Genomic DNA, 21407 nt, shown 5'->3' on the forward strand with positions numbered 1-21407 from the left:
TCTTATATAGGCATGTCAGGTTAGAATACTAAAACATACTTAACATCATTACATTGATATGTATATATTTTGATTCTACGAAAACAGCCTAGTTTTTCATTTTGTTGAGTTTTATAATTGGCATAAAGAGGTAATTCCATAACTGTTACTTAGCAACCATAATGTTAACAATGGACTACACTACTTGCTTAAAATGCATGATAGTTAAGACAAAAAAGTAAATGACCACAGTTTTTTATTAAGTCCAATCACTTTGTGTGCTCTTTTATACCTTTAGAGCTTCAAGCTCCGTTTAGCACATTCCGAATGAGTTACTATAATATCTAAATGGTCATCAGGTCAATCTCAACAAACATAAAAAAATCTGTAGACAATCTACACATGAGTGAAAGCACAACCACACAGTCACTTTCCAATGTAGCCCCCAGACTCTCAAAGGTCACCATGAAAACAATACACTAATACAACAAACCAATGTATTTTTGACACCTTGAGTTCAGCTCGATTGAAACTAAAAATATATATTATTTATTAGTCAAACCGTATCAAAATAAAAATGTAAGAGAGATGTAACCACAACCAAAACAAGGCTAAATTAAGACAAACAAAAATCATACATTTGAAATTTCCCCTAAAATGCATTTCTGAACCTTTTTTTTTATACACTCCATTTTTTCTATAGATTTTGATATGAAGATTTTTAGGTATACACTGCAACACAAATCTCAGTGAAATTTATATCATATGCCAATTGATACATTCTCTGGGGGTGTGATATTAACTGGAAGCACTACTCTGCCTGAAGCTCTGTTACTCAAATTAGACACTAGTTTGTCACTCTCACCTTTTTGTTGAAAATCAAACACCTAAACAGGACCATGAACCCTTGTATTGATCATAGGCTCCTGAAAATGTGTTGTATAAATCCATTTTGTGTATTTTCTTAGTTTTCAGACAATTTTAAAGCTTATTTGGCAGTTTGATAACTGTATGTGAGTGAGTTTTTTTAAAGAAATCCGTATCAGTATTTGTTCAATTAGCTATTATTCTTTGGGCTTGAATAATGGCATCACTTTCAGAGCCTGCTGTAAATACATAATGTCACTTGTTTGTTTGTACTGGCAGAGAAGACGTTGAACGTTGTGTCAGTTTTTGTTTCATTTGGATAAGCCCATTAATTACAGAGACAATAAAACAGGTCAACACATCTGCAATCTGACAGGTACACAGCAAATTCCACCACAGAATTCTGACCGGTCTCCAGCCCAGCTCCAACTCGAAGGATTCAAAGTACATGTAGCAAAATGTTCAGCAGTTACCATGGTGACACATTAGCAAACACTGTCAAAAAAAAGTTTTATCCATTTAAAATTGATTTAAAGTGCAGCATCTGATCAATACGAGCATTCATGGTCCTGTTTAGGACTTTGACTTTCAACAAAAAAGGTGAGAGAGACTACATGAAAAAATGTTGACTAATACTAGCTGGCTTGTGACTGTAATATTATTTGAGACTTGTTCAACAAAACAAATCTGCTCTTCCATTGTTTCAACTAAGCCAGGTTTTTAGGGTCAGATTAAAGTCTGACAGAGCTTCTAACAGACTAGTGTCTTAAGTTAGCATCATATCCCCAGAGAATCTTGATGACATCGGCTGCAAAGCATCAATTGTAGAAATATGGAATTAATCATGGCATGTATTGTGGTACAGGCCTAGTGTAATAGCCAGCATTTGCGTAATATAGCTTCACCGGTGCCTGTTCAGGTTCTGGAAGTAAATTTCCCATTTATTTTTCCCACAGACTTTTGGATAAATTAAAATATTAAGAGGCAGTGCGGAGGCTAACTAGCTACGTGCTAAATAATATCCATAACGCGGTTGTTTTAAGTCCAAAAGGCACATTAAAACGCAAGATTCGGTGAAATGTTTTAATAACCTTGTGGTTTATAAAATTTCAGAAACAGGCTTTAAATAAAATTATAGGTCTTGTGGTCATTAATTACCATGTAGCTGATTAACCACGAGCAAGCTTTCAAACTTTTAATATACTTTTTTTTTTTGGAAAGTCTAAAAAATGATAATGATACAAGCTGTGATACAAGCACAGATATGAGTCATGAATTTAAGACATTTATATAGTGTTGTCTTCAGACAGGAGTGCACCAAAACATTCCACTGGCCAACTCATTAAAAAGTACCCCATCAAATGAAAAAGTACACAAAAGTAGTACCACACAGTAGGTCTTTCACGATAATTACTATATTGAGTTATCATTCAATATATGGTAGATGGAACAATATTTTTTGAGGGTCAATATTTTTCGAAGGGACTTTTTTTGTACTAGTGAAGAACATTTTGTTATTTTTCTGTTCTATAAGATTTGAGCTGTAGAAGGTTGACGGTTGAACTGCAATAAAAAATAGCCATCTTTTTTAACCATATTGTACATTTAGAATAGACATACACAATCCTACTTTTGGGTTTTAGCGTCAGCTTCTTCAGCAATATATCGTACATCAAAATTTGTTATCGTGACAGACCTACCACACAGCAATATTAAATACAAATTAAGGCACCAACTTGAACACAACTGGAGTGGTCATAAACATAGAGGACAGGGCTGGGACTGACTTGAGGATTTATATTGAATATAAAATTTGTGACCAATCAATACAAGGAATAAAACTGTAGTGATAGTCAGTGCACTGCCCACAATAAACACCACAGAGGCAAATGTAACAGATGCTGCTCAAGGCTGCTGCCTGAGCTTCTCTGCACCACTGCTCATTTAGATGACAAATTTTTTGTCATTGTTTTCTGTCTATGCATTTTATTTGCTGGCGTGACCTAAATAAAAACAAATGAGTGATGACTAAAACTAAGACTAAAATTGTAATTAAAAAGTCTAATGAAATTACTTGCCAAAATGAACATGTTCTGCACAACACAGTCTATTCAATCTGCTGCTGTTGATTTCAGTTTTCAGTAAAAAAAAAAGTAGTTTTTTCATTTCTCAAAAACAACAACCTAGTCTCAAAGGTCAGAGGTCATATTGGTTGTTTGCAAAGTCAAAAGTCCAGTAATACCCTCCTCACACTTTCTTTTACTGTGCAACAGTGTGTTTACTCAAATAAAACTCCATTGTTCAAATAAGGTCTTTAAAATGGTCACCGATGCAGTATGCAGACAGCAGGCAGCAGTGCGCAGACAACAAACAGCAGACCTGCGTCAGCTCACAAAGGTGAGTCCAGCCATGACACAAAAGCCCAGCAGGAGGAAGAGCACTTTGAGCAGCTGTCGCCCCGGAGAATTGAGCTCATGAGGCAAGATCTCCAGAAATGTGATGTAGACAAAGGTGCCTGCAGCCAGCCCCTCCAGCACAGCCTGCACCAGAGCTCCAGAGCCCACTCGTGCCTCCATCACCCCGATGCCCATGGCGATACCCAGGGGAGACATGAGGGCAAACACGCCCAGGTACGCTGCCACCCAGCCCGCACGCAGCCCGCTCTGCACCAGCTTCACCGACAGACTGAACACAATGATGGACTTGTGCACCAGGATGGCAATGCAGATCTCCAGAACCTGCACAAGACACAGAGCAGGTAGAATGTCAGGTGACAGCTCAGATCTCAAGAACCTGCACAAGACAGAAAGCAGCTAGAACATTCTTATAATATATAATATAATATAATATATATATCTTATAATATATAACATAGTAAAAGCAGAAGTTAAATCAGCAAACTGGACAAAACGTTGTAGGAGTGAAGATGTTTCACTTCTCATCCAAGCCGATCAGATGGGATGACTGAGGGATTACACAGATGTCCTATTTAACACATTGCTCCTTCTGTTTTACATGTCAGTTATTTATCTAGGTTACGTCTTTGCTCTTTAAGTTGTTACTTTTTCCTCTCTATTAACTTTATGTGTCAGTTCCCTTTTTAATTCTGCTTGTTTTCCCAGCTGATGTTTTTTCAATTGAAACTACCAACTCAATACAATTGCCCCCCAGCACGGCTTTAGCTCCATCCCTCAAAACAGACAGGGACACTGATCCATTATCATTCAGCAAGAAATATTCCTCTATGCTTTCTTTTAATTGTTTGTGAATTTTTGCATCACTCAGCATTGAGATATGTAATTTCCTGTATTTAAAATGTCTTTCTTTATGTTGTGCTAGTGACAGGTATCTGCCTACTTAATTTTTTCTACTTGGGGCACCACCTTCTGAAGGTAGTTTGTCTTGTTTCAGATTCAAAGCACAATTAAAATCACCTCCCAAAATAATGATGCCCCTTGAATCCCTAACAACATATCTATATAAAAGGAGGGATCATCCTCGTGTGGTGTATATAAATTCATGACTGTCACATCAATCCCATCTAAGGTGCTAACTACTCCATATCTGCCTGGTAAATTTTTCACTTCTTTCTGTACTGCAAGGCAGAACTGCCACACCTCTTTTCCTACCCCTTGTGAAGAAAATTTCTACCCATTCCCTCTTTAGTTTCTTATGCTCCAAGTCATTTAGGTGAAGCTCTTGTAAAAGAGCAATAGAACATTTAAATGTTTTAATTACTTGTCAAATATTATAAATATATCTGTCCTTTAACATTGTAACTAATCAAATTTAACGCTGCCATAGTGTTATTGTAACATTTGCAATATAACCATCTGCCAGTTCCCTATACATTCAAAAAATGTTTTATTTTTCCCACTGAATTTAGACACGTGAAAAATAAATGTATAGGAATATATATGCACATGAGTGTGGACAAGAACGTGCCAAGGAAATTAAATACAGGAACAGGCAAATTATTTGAACATAAGAAATAAGTGCAACTCCCAAGAGCCCAAGTAGTTTGTTTAAACTTTAACAAAAACCAGGGTGTGGTCACACTAAGTGGTTTAACATAAACTAGTTCCTGTTGTCTGTTAGGCAAAGCCACGTGACCTCTGCATTGCTCTGGGTAAATGGCAGAAAATACACTCAAAATCACAAACCAAAGCAAGTAATATTTTGGTGAGACTGACCCCTCAAAACACAAAATTTGCTGTAGTTAGCCACCCGTGAATACACACAAATAAAATACACTTATTATTTGCAGGGACAATGGCTTTGATTGTCCTATCCCTACATTAAATAAGAATCATACCTTCACATATAGTCCCCTTAATTTCCCTAGATGGCTTCCTGTAGCTCAAAGAATAGACTTTAAAGCATCTCTGCTTGTGTATAGGTCTCTCCATGGCCTAGGTCCAAAGTATATCTCCGACATGTTAGTGCCATATGAACCATCTCGCAATTTGAGGACTTCAGGGACCGGCCTCCTGCTGGTGCCCAGAGTCAGGACTAAACATGCGGAATCAGCGTTTCAGTTTTATGCAGCTAAAACTTGGAACAGTCTTCCTGAAGATGTGAGACAGGCCTCTACTTTGACAATATTTAAATCCAGGCTCAAAACGGTTCTGTTTAGCTGTGCAGACGACTGAAAGATTTTTATTCTGCACTCTTCTCCTTTAATGGTAATTTTATGATGACAAAAGAAACATGGACTGATGGACTTTTATTAGACATAGTAAAGTGACAGGAAAATATTTGAGAAGTGACAGGAAAGTTTTTTGTAAAGTAATGGGAAAGTTCTTAAACTGAGCAAGACAGTGTTTAAAGAGTGCGAGAGAGAGTTTTTAAAGGGTGCAAACGAGTGAGTGAGAGAGTTGCAGATTGGGTGATTATTTATGTTTTGATTTGTGTGATTTTAATGTCTTTCTTATTCTGTAAAGCACTTTGAATTACATTGTGTACGAATTGTGCTATACAAATAAACTTACCTTGCCTTGCCTTGCCTTAGATGCAGTTTAGTCTCTTTATCACCTCAAATATAAGCTCATAGATCCCGTTTCCTCTTCTTCTCCAATTCTCCCATCGGCTCCAAGCAGCCGTGCTCTTTTCTATTGAACATCTGGTGAATAGCCCTGATCAAAATATATCGTTTTGCCCTGGAAAACGACCTGTTTTGACCCCATGCCTGTCTCAGAACCACTTCTTTCACAGCGTAGTTGATAACATGCACAATAATGGAGCATGGTGATTCCGGGGGGAAGCTGAGCAGGTGGATCATCACGACGGAGTGTTGGGTTGGCTCGTGGTTTGTTTCTCTTTAGTTGACACTGGTTCCTTTAAAAACCTTTTGGGGGAGAGGCTTGGATAGTAAGGTAAGTTGCTGTAAGTTTGTCCCTGTCAGGCTAAGAGCGCTTTCCTGGTGGAAATCGCTGGGGTGGGAGTGGGGAGGAAAGTGGCTGAAGCTCTGCTTGGGAGCACTCCGAGGCTGCAGGTGGGTCGCCTCTTCGGTTGCCTTACCGGGCTTACGGGCTATTGTGCATAACAACCCGCCACAAGTACTTCTCTGAAGACTAGGGGGGGAGATTAGTTAGATAATTGGACAGGTAGTTAGAGGGACACAGCTGCAGTGACTCCTTGCTATTAGATAGCTAGCAGGTAGCCTGCCACTCCCGCCGGCTAGGTGGCGTCAGTTGCCATAGAGATGGAGGAAGAGGAGGAAGGGAGGATGCCCAGGAAAAGAAAGGGAAGCCATGGGGGTAATGCTGCTCACGGAAATCTTAGTGATGGCAATAAGGGGGGAGCTCCTACAGTTAAAATTCAGAGAGTGGATGGAAATAAAGATCTTCGAATCTTCCTTAAGTTTGTGAATGGACATAGCTTCAGCTCAGTTAACCCCATCCGTCTTGCTAAGACATTGAAAGAGGTTTTGGGGGAGATCGTGAGTGCCCAGATTTTGGCAGATGGGAAGTTACTTGTTGTTTGCGCTTCAGAGTCCCAGAGGAAGAAAGCTGCCTCGCTTAAAATGTTGTGAAAAGCAGATTGAAAGTTTTGTGCCTGCGAGTAAAGGAGGGCTCAAAGGAGTTGTGTATGGGGTGTCGCTTGAGATGACAATGGAAGATCTAGTGAGAGGAGTTGAAAGGGCTAAGGTTGTAGAGGCTTCCCGCATTCGGGTGTTTAGGGAGGGCGTCAGGAAGGATATGACCACGGTGGTCTTGACTTTTCAAGAGGAGTCGCTGCCTGAGAGAATCTACGTGGGCTGTTTGGCGTTTAGAGTGCAGCCATATAGAAAACCCCCACTCAGGTGTTTTAAATGTCAGCGCTACGGGCATGTTGCCGCAGTGTGTCGGGGGGAGCGCAAGTGCGGAAAGTGTGGGGGTAACCATGAGTTTGTTGAGTGTAAGGAGGCGACGCTCAAGTGTGGCACTTGTGGAGGTGGGCATATCGCTGGCAGTAGGGAGTGTGAGCACTATAAGCAAGCTGCTAAAGTGCAGAGTTACAAGGAGGCTAATAAAGGAGTGACTTACGCTGATGCTCTTAAACATGTGAAGCGGCAGAGTGCCCCCACTACTACGACAGCTGTAGCGGGGGACTCTGTAGTCGTGAATACAGTGAACTTTCTGGCTTTTATTGCCGAAGTGATGTGCGGCCTTAAAAAAGCAAAAAACAATTCTGATATTGTGCGAGCTGTGGCTGATAGTGCTCAAAAAATCTTGGGGACTCCCCGGGTAGACCCAGAGTATCTGTACAATTTGGTTTTTGGAAAAGATAAAACACAGACTGGCTCTGCCCCAAGTTCTCATGATGATGGTGGTGGGGGGCCTACTTAGTCTTGTGATGATGTTCCACATCTTTCAATGGAATGCGCGGAGTCTCATAGCTAATGGGCAAGAGTTAAAAGGGTTTATTGGGGCATTTAAGGAGTCACATGTGCCGAAAATTATCTGTATACAAGAGACTTGGCTAAGGCCGTGCTTAGATTTTGTTATTCCTGGTTATGTCTGCCTGCGTAAAGACCGAAACTCCTCTGGTGGGGGGTGTGCAATGTTTATAGCAGAAGAGGTCCAATACCGCAGAGTAAATATTGAGCTAGAGCTTGAATGTGTGGTGGCTGAGATCTGGATGACCACTGGAAAGCTGACAGTTATAAACTTCTACAACCCTTGTCTAGCTTTGAACATAGCTCAATTAGAACAGGTAATGGAACAAGTGCGACCCCCAGTGGTCTGGACTGGAGATTTTAATGCGCATAATCCATTGTGGGGTAGTGGAAGAAGGGACTCAAATGGGTCAATACTAGAAGAGTTTATGGACAGATTTGACTTGGTAGTTATGAATGACGGGAGGCCAACAAGGTTTGACATAAGGAATAAATCTACATCCTGTATTGACTTGAAGTTTGCTTCAGCTGAACTTGCAAGGTGTGGGGAGTGGGATGTACTTGGTAGTTATACCATGGGCAGTGACCACTATCCAATCTTAAGCAGATTTAGTAAAGGACTTCAAGTGGAGGAAGGGGTGATAGCTAGTGGGTTTAATTTTAAAAGGGCTGATTGGGATAAGTTTAATGAGTGCCTGGTAGAAAGGGCAGATGATTTTAACAGTGAGGGAAGTGCTGAGGAGTATTGTGAATAATTTTGCAATATCCTTAAAGAAGCAGCTAGAAAAGCAATTCCAAAGAAATCACAAAGGAAAAAGAAAAAAAATGGTGCCTTGATGGGATCAAGCATGCAGCGATGCTATCAGAGCTCGAAATAAAGCATATAGGAAGCTAAAGAAGTATCCAACTGATTATTATGCAATAGAATACAAGCGATGCAGAGCTCAGGCAAGAAGAACTATTAAGAGAACCAGGAAAGAGAGCTGGCAACAGTATTGTAGCACGTTGGGGGCCCAAACTCCAATTAAGAAGGTGTGGGGAATGATACATAGGATGGCAGGTATTCATAAAGGAGTGTCCATTCCTGTGTTGAAGGAGGATGTCACAGTAGCTGTAGATAATGAGGCAAAGGCTGAGCTTTTGGGGAAAACTTTCCAGAAAATTCATATTAAAAACAATATAAGTGAGCAAGCAATGTTAAGAAGGAGTGCCACCTTAGATCAGGAGGGCTACAAATTAAGGCTTAGCTATGATAATAGTGATGCAATTAACCTCTTTTTTTCTATGAAAGAGCTGAAGAGGGCGATAAAACAAGGGAGGCACACGTCGCCTGGGAAGGACGGCCTGGGGTACGAGGTATTTCAGCACCTGAGTAATGATATGCTGGACGAGCTACTGTGTCTGATTAATACCATATGGGAGGTGGGGCAGCTGCCCAAAGACTGGAGGCATGCAGTCATTGTGCCTATTCTGAAACCAGGTAAAGACTCAGCATGTCCCATGTCTTATAGGCCAATAGCTCTGACAACTGTATTGTGTAAAATCATGGAGAGGATGGTAACAGATCGGTTGGTTTATAGATTGGGAAAAAAAAAAAGGGTATTTAACACCTGCCCAAAATAGTTTCAGAAAAGGCAGGCCGTGATAGTACTTGATGATGAAATCAAAAAAGCACTTATAAACCGTGAAGCTGTGGTGACTGTTTTTCTGGATGTCGAAAAAGCCTATGATATGCTCTGGAAGGAAGGCTTGCTTATTAAACTGTATGACGCAGGAATTGGGGGCAGAATGTTTAACTGGATTAAGAGCTTCCTGAGTGGACGGAGTATACAGGTCCGAGTTGGGGGATGTTTTTCTGGAATTTATAGTGTGGATAATGGGACCCCACAGGGTAGTGTAATCAGTCCTATCTTATTTAATATAATGATAAATGACATGTTTAGTGCTTTGGGAGGCGGGTTTGTGAGGTCCCCGTTTGCCGATGACGGTGCCCTTTGGAAGAGGGGAGGGAACACAAAGTTCCTCTTTAGGCAGATGCAGTCAGCACTTGATAAAGTCCAGGGATGGGCAGATAGATGGGGGTTTAGACTGTCAGTTGCTAAGACCAAATTTGTCATTTTTGGAAGGAAAAAGAACATTGGGTGCCATAATTTGAAATTGTATGGGGAGCCTGTTGAGAGAGTGCGAGTGTTTAAATTTCTTGGTGTATGGATGGATGAAAAATTGACATATGGGGAACATATTCAGAGAACGCTGCAAGGTGATAAACATAATGAGGTGCCTTACCGGCACAACCTGGGGTGCAGGAAGGGATGCGCTTTTAATGATCTATAAGGCAATGATTCAGCCTGTGTTTGATTATGGATGTGTAATATATGGGTCTGCAGCCCAGTCGACATTGGCAAAGTTGGATGTAGTGCAGGCAAGAGCACTTCGATTGTGCACAGGGGCCATGAGAACGACATCAATTTCTGCACTGTTGGTGGAGGCAGGTGAAATTCCTTTGACCCTGCGACGCAAAAAACTGGCTCTCAATTATTTAGTGAAATTAAAAGGGGCTGAAAAATCACTGCTGTCCACCCGAGTGCTGGAAGAAAGCTGGGAGTTTAGCCAGAGTGCAAGCAGAATTAATAGACATAGCTTTATACAACGTGTAGAGGGAGGTTTTAGGGAACTAGGAGTTAAAAGCACTGAAATTGTGGCTCCGGTGCAGTGGCCTGTGATTCCACCGTGGCTATGGCATGAGCCTGATATTGATCTGTCAATAAAGAAGCTAGCCAAAAGTGGATGCAAGGGAAATCTGGCGCCCTATGTGAGAGATTATCTTGGGAACCAGTGGGAGGGGGTCACCCAAATATACACAGATGGATCTAGAGACCCTGAGCATAGTAAAGTGGGGTTTGGCTTCTGGGTTCCCCAGTTCCGTATCCAGCAAAGTCATCGGCTCCCAGATGATATGTCTATTTTTTCTGCTGAACTGATCGCAATCCTGTGGGCACTGTGGTGGCTGGAGGAAGCAGGAGTTAAGAGGTCAGTAGTATGCACTGATTCACTGTCAGCGTTGATGGCCTTGGAAGGGGGCGAAGGAAGTAAGGGACGTCCGGATGTGGTGAATGAAATTTTAATAATGGTGTATAAACTTGAGCTAGCTGGATATGATGTAGGGTTTTTATGGGTCCCAGCTCATGCTGGTCTGGAGGGAAACGATGTTGCAGACAGTCTTGCCAAGGCTAGTCTAAAGAAGCCAGAAATACACCTCAGAGTACCTCTTGGCAGGATGGAGTGTCGATCTATTATACAGGCCAGTATTAAAAAGCAGTGGAAACAAAAGTGGGATGATGAAACAAAGGGGAGACAGATGCACAGCATAGTTCCAAGAGTTAATGACCCTTCTAGGCCTGCTCTCTCACGCCAGGATGACACTAAACTAACACGCCTCCGATTAGGCCACTGTGGGTTGGCTAGTGGGCTATTCCTCATTGGGAAACACGACGATGGCTGTTGTCAGTGGTGTGGAGTCTCTGAGACCGTGGTGCATGTTATGCTGCACTGTCCAGTATATAGTGCTCAGAGAAGTGACATGTTTAGGGGGCTATCTAAGATAGGACTCAACAACTTTTCCCTGAGGACAATACTAGGGCATGGAGCTTACCCCAAGGAGAGGGCTCAGTTGGTGACCCGATTTCTAATTCAAACAGGGGTGTATTATAGAGTTTAGGGAAGAGCAGCTGTAACGCTTTTTTTCCTTAGGCGAGCACTCGCCACGCAGTAAAACCCACATGAAATCTCCTGACCAGTGGAGGGCAGCAATGCACTAACCGTGCCCAGTCTGCCAGAAATAACCACAACAACAACAAGCACGGTGATTCCGCTTTGGGAGACTTTGATCTGATGGCTCCAAGGTCCGTTCGATGAGGAAATCTTTTTGCAGGAAGTTTAACACGTTTCTAATGAGTCGTTTCACATGAGTTGTTTCACATGAGTCGTTTCTCATTACGCTGGCTAGTCTTTAGTTGCACTAATTCTGCGCTCTTCAGTGTAATGTTCAAGGAAAATGAGGCTCAGTTTTCTCGTCTCAGTTCTTTGAGCTCATGCTCATCTGATTAGCTGTAGCAACTTAGCTCGTGTTAGCATCAGCATTAGCCTGTGACGTGGCATTTCTTTGATCTCTTTCTGCAAAGTCTACTTTCCCACGGCATTCCTTGATGTCGTCATCCTTTCTTGTCGCTTATCTTGTAGGGATTTGCATCGTTTTTCACCAGAAACTGGCCAAATTGTGAGCAAGTTTATGGGACCCAACACTCGATGCGAATGGCTTACGTCTTAGCACCACCAGAAGCCTGCAGTACATTTCTGATGGATAACTCCCAAAATGCCAGAGATATTCTTATTTGTCAATATCACCCTGTCATGCTTATGTAGCACATTTGGTCGGAAAAAGGAGCTTGAGAGAGTTTGGTATTTTCTTCCTTTATTTGCCGTATGCACTTAAATACAAGAGACAATTCTGTGACCACGCCATTCACGTCTGAGCACACTTTTTCAATTGGACCCGCGAGGCCCCCACGAGTTGCCTTCACCTGCCTGCGTGAGTCGTCTGCTTATCTCCTGACTAAAAATATTATTTTACTTTGCTTTATGTGCACAAAATTACCAAAAACAAAAATGTCCAAATATTGTAATGTGATAATAAAATAGTGAAAAATATACAGTGGGTGGGTGGTCTATTCTAAAGTATTCCAATTGTACAAACGTAATATTAACAGTGACTGTCTCTTATTATTGATCCCACACTTACATTCACTTTTGTAGTAATATGATGTTATTTAGTCCAGACAGGATAACAGCTAAGCTGTGCTGTGTTTGAACACATATAGGACAATGTTAAAACGTGAGTGCCATTTGTGCCATTCGTTTGTGCAGAGCGCAGTTGTGATACGCGAGCGCCAGCTCTGGTGTTAAATAAATCATTGCTGTGTATATATTGACTTGACGCTGAATTTAAAGTCAAGGAATCAAAAGCTGGCACTGAACAGTGTTTTTTCAGTACTAGTATTTACCAGACCTTTTCGCTTCGTGCCTACTTGGAACCGAGTTTTGTTGCCCAGCCTTACTTGTGTAAAAGATGAGAGGTTTGTTACACTGCAGTAGTGTATTAGTCATGAGATAAGAAGGGGTCTTGTGACCACAGATACATTTGACCTCATAATACTCAAATCCCTGGTATTTAAGATAAAGTAGTTGTTCAAGAAATTCTTCTCTGTGCAGGCTCTGTGGTCATATTACTGACACGTTACTGAGTCTGTGCAGTGTTGGAAGTAACTGAATACATAAAAAAATATATTTAATTTGGGTATTCATTGTTCTGTAACTGAACACATTTTGAAAGAATTCTTCCCATCACTGGTCTGTGTCATCATTACATCAGTCTCTATCTCCTTCATTGAGCTGCCTGGAGTTTTATTTGTAATGTTTTTAATGCATTTTGATAAAAAGAGGACAGCAAGGTATCAAATCAAATAAAAAAATATTTAAATTTGTGGTTGTGAAAATTTGAAAAAGTTCCAGGGGGATGAATACTTTTACAAGCCACTGTATTTTTAAAAATGCCCCTCGACATTCTGATTGAGGCAGAACCGGACCTGCCATGATAACAAAGTACGATATATCGAAGAAATAAATATAGACGATAAACAATAATACTGAAACAAATTTATGCCGCTGGTACATGAAACAAAGAGCAGATTGAAATGACAAAAACTACTCGAAATCTACAATACTGTTAAAAAAGACGAGCTAAAATAACTAAATAGCAGAATGGTAAAAGAAGACATTTTACTGCTCATACAAGCAGGCTGGGATGACACAGACAACTTAAATAACAGAAATACTTTAGTACTTAGTTTGCATCTGAGTCATAGAAGTTATTCATTCAACTTTTTACGTATTCATGTTGCCAAAAAATAGCAATGCAAATAAAAAGTACACACGATAAATATTGACCCCCCCCAAAAAATATAGTTTCAGCTTTTGTATATTGAACGATAAGTGGATATAGTGATTATCACGACAAGTCTAGGCAAAACTATGGACAGGATAACAGACAAACTATGTTTTTTTATTGCCTCATTTTTGTCTGTGGAGCTGTTGTTTTTGCCCCACAATAATGATTTCCTCAACCCATGGACTCTCTTATTTCCAGAGTCTGTACCAGTGAAAAATATGAGCGTGTCTGCAGTGTTGTTTAACTGTTAACATTGATTTTCTACTTGATGTTCTTGATTTAGAGTTAGTCCACAACTTTGCTAAATATTTAGTTTGTACCTTTTATATTTATTATTAACCTGTAGCAGCTCTGTAACATTTTAGATTTAGTGTTTCGAGCTTTTCCAAACACTCACCATTGACACCCTAGCACCTTTGGCACTCACTAAAAACGTTCCTAAGGTCGTGATGTCATCAGCATGACCTCTATTGTTTTAATATGGTATGTTTGATGGAGAAAGGAAGAGAGAGGATTTCTTGGACCAATATTGGCTCAGTGGTTAGCCATAACAACAGAACTCACACCTCCTCTAGACTCTACATCATGACGTCAACACTAAGGACCAAGGAAGTGCAAGGAGGAGCCGTGAGGAAATGCATCCGAATCCTCTTCACCACCAACAACAGCTGTCAGAACAAACGCTCAGAAAACTGACCACAAGTGCACCATCCTTCACTACTGCGCTGAGTCTCATGAGAATCTCAACCAGCCAACTGATCAGAAACAGTAGGGAATGTTACAAATATGCCATGTGCCAAGTATAGATACACAAAAAAAAAGTTCACACAGGATGTCAGTATGAGCACAGTCGGAACATTCTCAACACATAAAAGAAAATATAATGGTACTTAAAAAGAGTTTAAAGAACTTATAACACCCTCCTCCTCATGAGATTAGTGTCACGCTAATGGTTCCGTCTGTCACCCTTTAGTTTTCAAATAAAGACTAAAGGGTGACGGAAATGGGTTTAAGCAACTTGCATAAGCAACGGCACTAGTTCCTTCGTTTAAGGAATCTGAAAGAAGAAGAACATTCTATAAGGCGCAGGACAGTGTTAACCCTCATAGCATTTATTGCATTATTGTGAAGCGGTCCACGGCAGTGGAGAAAACTAGATTGACTCTAAAAATGACCACATTTGTGCACTACTGTGCAATATCAAAATGGTAGACTAAGTACATTTAAAGATTCTATGTTATTCAATATTTAAGAGTACAACGGAACCTTTGAAAAATGGTATTTCTCATTTTATAACTTAGATTCTTGTAAAGTGAATAGTCATAAGTGAATGGTCATGATTCTTTAGCTATCAGAACGCACATGGTAATATTAAAGAAGCAACTAAAATCTTTATGTTGAGAATACAGCCTTTCGTTTAGTATTTAAATCAAGTTTGAAATTCAAGAAAAATGAATTGGAATTTCAATATATTAATGCTCTTTTTATCAGAACACATTGTTTTATGAATAAAAAATTCAGCTCAGCAAATTCAGCAGATAGAAGTGTAGATCTCATTTATAGTAAATCAGCATCTCTGTATCCATGTGTGTATTGTCAAGAAGAGCATCACTCTATATAGCCATATGGATATTTTGCGTACAGCACTACTGCAGATAGCAGCCTCTGGTTGCCTGCTCTTACCTTGGAGTCAGTGTTCTGCAGCCCAATAGCCAGTCCCTCAAACACCGAGTGCAGGGACAGAGATAGGAAGAGCATGAAGGAGCGGAATGGGGAGTGAGCCTGCAGGTCCACATGGATGTGATGCCCCCTGCTCTCTAGCTCCGGTCTGACCACCTCTCCATGTCCGTGCCCATGTCCATTTCCCTGCAGAAGAGGTTCCCTCTCACCGGCATGCACTCTCCTTTCCTGGCAGTGAAGCACTAGCTTCTCCAGGACAAGCACAATGAAGAAGCCCCCTGCCAGGATGAACTCTGGGATAGGGAAACTGCTCTGAATAGACACACAACATGTACACAAAATGAACAATTATCAGCACAAACATCATGGCACACAATCACTGGACACACTATTCCAGACTAAAATAGCAGTTGTGTCTCTAAATTGAGGTGCCTTGGTTGAGGACCACTCTGACGTTGTATCGTAAACACTAGTGCTATGCGAGAGCAACAAAGCAATACGCACTTGGGCCTGTTTCACTGTGGATGACTTCTCTTATGAGATCAACATTATTTCATCAAACCATGTCATAAAAATATGTTGTGATGTAAAACATGATTTACCTTTTCATTGTACAGTACATGAAAATCACATTACCCTTCTGATGGTCCCCTGTAGTTAGACTGTGGGTTATGGTCCTTTGGCGCAGGACATACCTGCACCTGTATGTACTATGTGTTATTATAAATATTACCTGACCCTGTAATATTAGTGTGTTCTAGTCCTTTGGTCATATAGTGGTATTGGGCATACCTGCACCTGTCGCGCAACCAGCTCTGTTCTGATGTCTGACAGATAATCTGGAAGAATGTCCAGGAGACATGCTGCCAGGAAGACTCCCCCAGCGAAACAGCTGATCAGACTCAGCACAGTGCGGTGAGTCTCTGCAAACAGAGATAGACTTTTTTACCACAAGCAAAGCACCTATCAGCACCAAAAACTCTTTCTCTCCTAAATACAAAAAGCATATTCACTATTAGGGCTTGACTTGAGGTACATTCCAATGTACATGCTTTTTCAGCAACCAAGAGGGTTTCACTTCCTTTTCAGAAAGCACATGTGATCTGAGAAGAGTGCCCAGTCACGTTTGGTGGTTCACATTTGTGCTAGCATAATGTAACAATGGCCAATAACCAGTTCCTCATCAGGTGAATTCACTCTAAGTGCAGGGAAGAGGGCTCTTAAAGCTACTCAAGAACTCCACCACCAACTAACAATGTATAGGCCTAACACTCTATCTACCAAAGGTGATGCTAAACTATTTTCTGAGTGGATTAAAGACTCACACCCAGCCAGCTTCACCAGACAAAGCAATAAATGATAGAGTCAACTTAACAGCCAAAGGCCCATTCACTGTAAAACATCCCTTCAAAACCTGATAGGCCAACATACATAAAGTAAAGATTTTAGAGGCTATGACCCACCACTGACTGATTTGTGCCAAGACTGGAATCAGTAATTTCTAAGCGTTAAGGACAGGCTTGAGTCTTTTTAAAGATACAAGCCAGTAAAAGCATGTGGTTTGGAGCTCAGACTTAAGGAACAAATCTGACATTTAAAAAATTTAAATAGTATCTATCTGAAGTTAATATAGATTTTTTTTCTTTTTAATGCAACCAAAAAAATCAAATCAATAAGACCATGCAATAGGAACAGAAAGTACGTAGGAGCCTTCAATTCAACACAAGTAGGTCTAATTTCTATGGGGGAATTTTTCATACAGATGACGCTACACACAGTATTGGACATAAAAGGAGAAATAGCAAAAGACAAAGTTTAAATCTGTTAACTGGACAAACTGTTGTAGAAGTGAAGACATTTCGCTGCTCATCCATCTGTTTCTTCAGTTCTGGTCAGATTGCAGGTGGACACTGCCTTATATCTATCTGGAGGGAGGGGCTAACCACCTGGAACTGCAAACAGCTATTGTCTCCAGTTTTAGCTGAAACTACCCTATTCAACCTTTAACAACCCTGCTATTGTCCTCTTTGTCTGGGGCTGAGGATGGAGTTATAGATGGGGGATGGATGATGTCTAAGGCCTTTAGATTCACTCTTTCACTCAGCCTTTTGTTTCGTAACAGGTGATGAATTAAAAAACCCTTCACTGTACACACTATAAAAAAGTAAAAAAAAAAATAAAACAAAAAAACGTTTTGGCCATTGTTATCTGTCAGAAGAGAACAACACTGTATAAACGTATTTATAAGGGACTACTTCAAAGATCAGAATACCTCACTTCCTCGTTAATCACTGATACCATAACATTTAATACAAAATCATATGACTGTATAAGTCTAAGGACTAGCCACAACAGAACTGAGATGGGAAAAAGAGCTTTTAATTGTTTTGCTTCACAAAAATTTTATATATTTCAAGGACAAGCAAAATTTGACACTTTAGTGCCACAAATGCCCTTTAATCATTTGGTGACAAACATGTATACTCACACCTGCACCTATTTTTAATATATTAAATGGAACTATGTACTTAGCCTATTTTTGTTGTGTTTGTTTTTGTTTGCATTTTTTCTGTATTTGAACAGGGCGCCCATGAAAAAGAGTCTCTCATGGCTCTCATTGGGCTCTCTCTGTATAAATAAAGACGGTTGGGACGTACCAGTTCCGTTTGTATCCCGAAACCACTTAACTCGGGCGGGGATAAAGCCGACAAGCAGCGTGAGGAGCAGCAAGCCGAACAGAGCTCCGATCTTCAACTGCAGAAGGTACTCCATACCGGGCAGAAGCAGAACGCGGAGGGTCAGCGCCTTCTCAGCGGCTGGAGGAGTGCAGTGTCCCGCGGAGGAGCAGGAGGCGTGAAGGAGACATGAGACCGTAGCCTATGGACGGAGCTGGAGCTGTGGATGTACTTCGATGCTCCTCTCGCACACTCAACAGGAAGAAGAAACACACGTGATACAAACAGACCGTCAGAGGGAAGTACGGCAGCCGAAAGGAAACATAAACGGTGCGAACAAAAACAGAAGAAAACGCGATTTTTTTGTTATTCAAATATATTAACATTGTTGGAGGCTAAAGCATTCACATTCGCAGGGCACATTATGCACAATATTTGAATTATGCATTATGCAAATCTCAAAACAATAAATAAATACCTTCTATCAACCCACCCATCCATCATTCCATCCATCCATCCATCCATCCATTTTCTTCTGCTTATCCAGGGCTGCGTCGCGGAGGCAGCAGTCTAAGCAGGGACTCCTAGACGTCCCTCACCCCTGACACGTCCTCCAGCTCCTCCGGCTCCTAAGGCGTTCCCAGGCCAACCGAGAGACATAGTCCCTCCAGTGTGTCCTGAGTTTTCCCCGGTGCCTCCTCCCGGTGGGACATGCCCAGAACACCTCCCCAGGAGGCATCCTGAGCAGATGCCCGAGCCACCTCAACTGGTTCCTCTCGACGTGTAGGAGCAACAGCTTTACTCTGAGCTCCACATCCTATCCCTAAGGGTGCGCCCGGCCACCCTACAGAGGAAACCCATTTTGGCTGTTTGTATCCGCGATCTTGTCCTTTCGGTTATTACCCATAACTCATGACCATAGGTGAGAGTAGATTGACCGGTAAATCAAGAGCTTTGACTTCTGGCTCAGCTCCTTCTTTACCACAACAATCCAATACAGCGACCGCATCCCTGCAGACACTGCACCGATCCGCCTGTCAATCTCACGCTCCATCTTTCCCTCACTCGTGAACAAGATCCCGAGATACTTGAACTCCTCCACTTGAGGCAGAGACTCACCGCCCACCCGGAGAGAGCAAGCCACCTTTTTCTGGTCGAGAACCATGGCCTCAGATTTGGAGAAGCTGATTCTCATCCCAGCCGCTTCACACTCAGCAGCAAACCGCCCCAGTGCCTGCTGCAGGTCCTGGCTCGATGAAGCCATCAGCACAACGTCATCTGCAAACAGCAGAGATGAAATCCTGTGGTTCCTAAACCAGACCCCCTCCAGCCCCTGGCTGCGCCTAGAAATTCTGTCCATAAATATAATGAACAGAACCGGTGAAAAAGGGCAGCCTTGGTGGAGTCCAACATGCACCAGGAATAGGTTTGACTTACTGCTAGCAATGCAAACACAGCTCCTGTGCCGGTCATACAGGGACTGGATAGCCCTTAGCAAAGGGACACCGTGAGGGACACTGTTGAATGCCTTCTCCAGGTCCACAAAACTCATGTGGACTGGTTGGGCAAACGCCCATGAACCCTCCAAGACCCGATGGAGAGTATAGTGCAGGTCCAGTGTTCTGCGACCAGGACGAAAATCACACTGCTCCTCCTGAATCCGAGGTTCGACTATCGGTCGAGTTCTCCTCTCCAGTACCCTGGAATACACCTTACCGGGAAGGCTGAGGAGTGATTCCCCTGTAATTGGAACACACCCTCTGGTTCCCCTTCTTATACAGCAGGACCCCCACCTCGGTCTGCCAATCCAGTGGCACTGTCCCCGACCACCACGCGATGTTGCAGAGACATGTCAGCCAAGACAGCCCCACAACATCCAGAGACTTGAGGTACTCGGGATGGATCTCTTCCACTCCCTGGAGCCTTGCCACCGAGGAGCTTGCCAACCACCTCGGTGTCTTCAACCACGGTGATGGACGAGTCCACCTCTGTGTCCCCAGTCTCTGCTTCCTCTTCGGAAGACGTGACGGTGGGATTGTGACTAGTTGAGGTCAGCAGCTCTCCGCCTGCACTGTAAACAGTGTTGGTGAAGTACTGCTTCCCTGTAACAAACAGCCCATTTGTAACCAAATTAACAGCACCTTTCATTATATGCACTTTAAATTGCACTTACATTTAATAGCACACACACTTTGAACCTTATTTGCACTTTAAAAAAGAAAATTGCACAAAAGGATTTTAAAATGTTTATTTAACATGTCTGCTTTTACCCAGTTTTAGATCTGGAGGCACAGTGGCACTTTAATTGAAGCTGCGTGTCCTGGAGGGAAAAGAGGAAACTTAAAGTTAACAGCTAATTAATAAAATTGGATATGTGCAATATTAATGCAATGTTTGTTTGAGAATGTTTTTAAGTGTTTGTGTATGTTGTATAATTTGTAGTATTTTTTTTGTGAAATTGTATTCAAAAATGTTTAATTTACCACCTCTGTCCTTGTGTCCAGGTATCAAAGAGGTCTCTGGGGAAACGAGCACCCTTAAAAAGGTTCCGGGGCAGGACCAAGGCAGGGAATGTGTAGGGGAGGCATGTTGTGCATTTTAAATGGTTTATGGGTTTTAAGTGTATTTGGTGTTTGGTGTTTATGTGTTTAATACGTATAAAGTTTGATTTGGTTTATAGGTTTATTTGATTTTATGGAGGTTTGAGTTTTAAAGAGCTAATATTATTTTTTAAACACCCCTATTAATTAATAGTAGTTTAATCCAGTTAGTGGGACAGTATAAAAGGCACCTGATACCAACATGTGATGTTCTGCTGCTGGAGGAGATGCTGCTCCTCTAACCTCCATTTGTGCATGCACTTTACACTTTGATAACTGATGAAAAAAAGAAATAAAAATTGTGGACCACACCCATGCTGCTGTCTTTTGTCCCACATCCTACCGCTAAAGGCCAGCCTACGTCACATCCCCCCTCCTGAGGTGATGGATGTTTTGCCAGAATCTGAGGCTGTCCGATAGTCCTCCTCCCAACCCTGAGTTTTTGCCCCTTGCGACTGCATGAGCTGCAGCATGCTTGGCCCGCTGGTACTCATCAGCCCGATAGGACTCCTTCTTCAGCCTGACGGCATCCCTTACTTCCGGTGTCCACCAGCAGGTTTGGGGGTTGCCGCCGTGACAAGCACAGCAGACCTTACGGCCACAGCTACGGGCAGCTGCATCGACAAAAGAGGTGGAGAACATGGTCCACTCGGAGTCCATGTCCCCAGCCTCCCCCGGGATAAGGGAGAAGCTCTCCCGGAGGTGTGCATTGAAGACCCCTC

The 21407-nt window shown here is 41.9% G+C and overlaps 1 protein-coding gene across 1 annotated transcript; it reads right to left on the reverse strand.

The window, feature by feature from the left end:
- Positions 1-219: 219 nt before the first annotated feature.
- Positions 220-18348, reverse strand: slc39a1 (solute carrier family 39 member 1). Its single transcript, XM_033989676.2, has 4 exons — positions 18068-18348; positions 16203-16333; positions 15414-15722; positions 220-3584 (listed from the first exon to the last, which is right to left on the reverse strand). Exons 1-4 carry the CDS (start codon positions 18180-18182, stop codon positions 3231-3233), a joined length of 909 nt encoding a protein of 302 aa, XP_033845567.1. The 5' UTR covers positions 18183-18348; the 3' UTR covers positions 220-3230.
- Between the last annotated feature and the right edge of the window lie 3059 nt (positions 18349-21407).

Source organism: Periophthalmus magnuspinnatus, chromosome 3 (genome assembly GCF_009829125.3).
Source record: "Periophthalmus magnuspinnatus isolate fPerMag1 chromosome 3, fPerMag1.2.pri, whole genome shotgun sequence".
In the NCBI taxonomy this organism is placed as follows: Eukaryota; Metazoa; Chordata; class Actinopteri; order Gobiiformes; family Gobiidae; genus Periophthalmus; species Periophthalmus magnuspinnatus.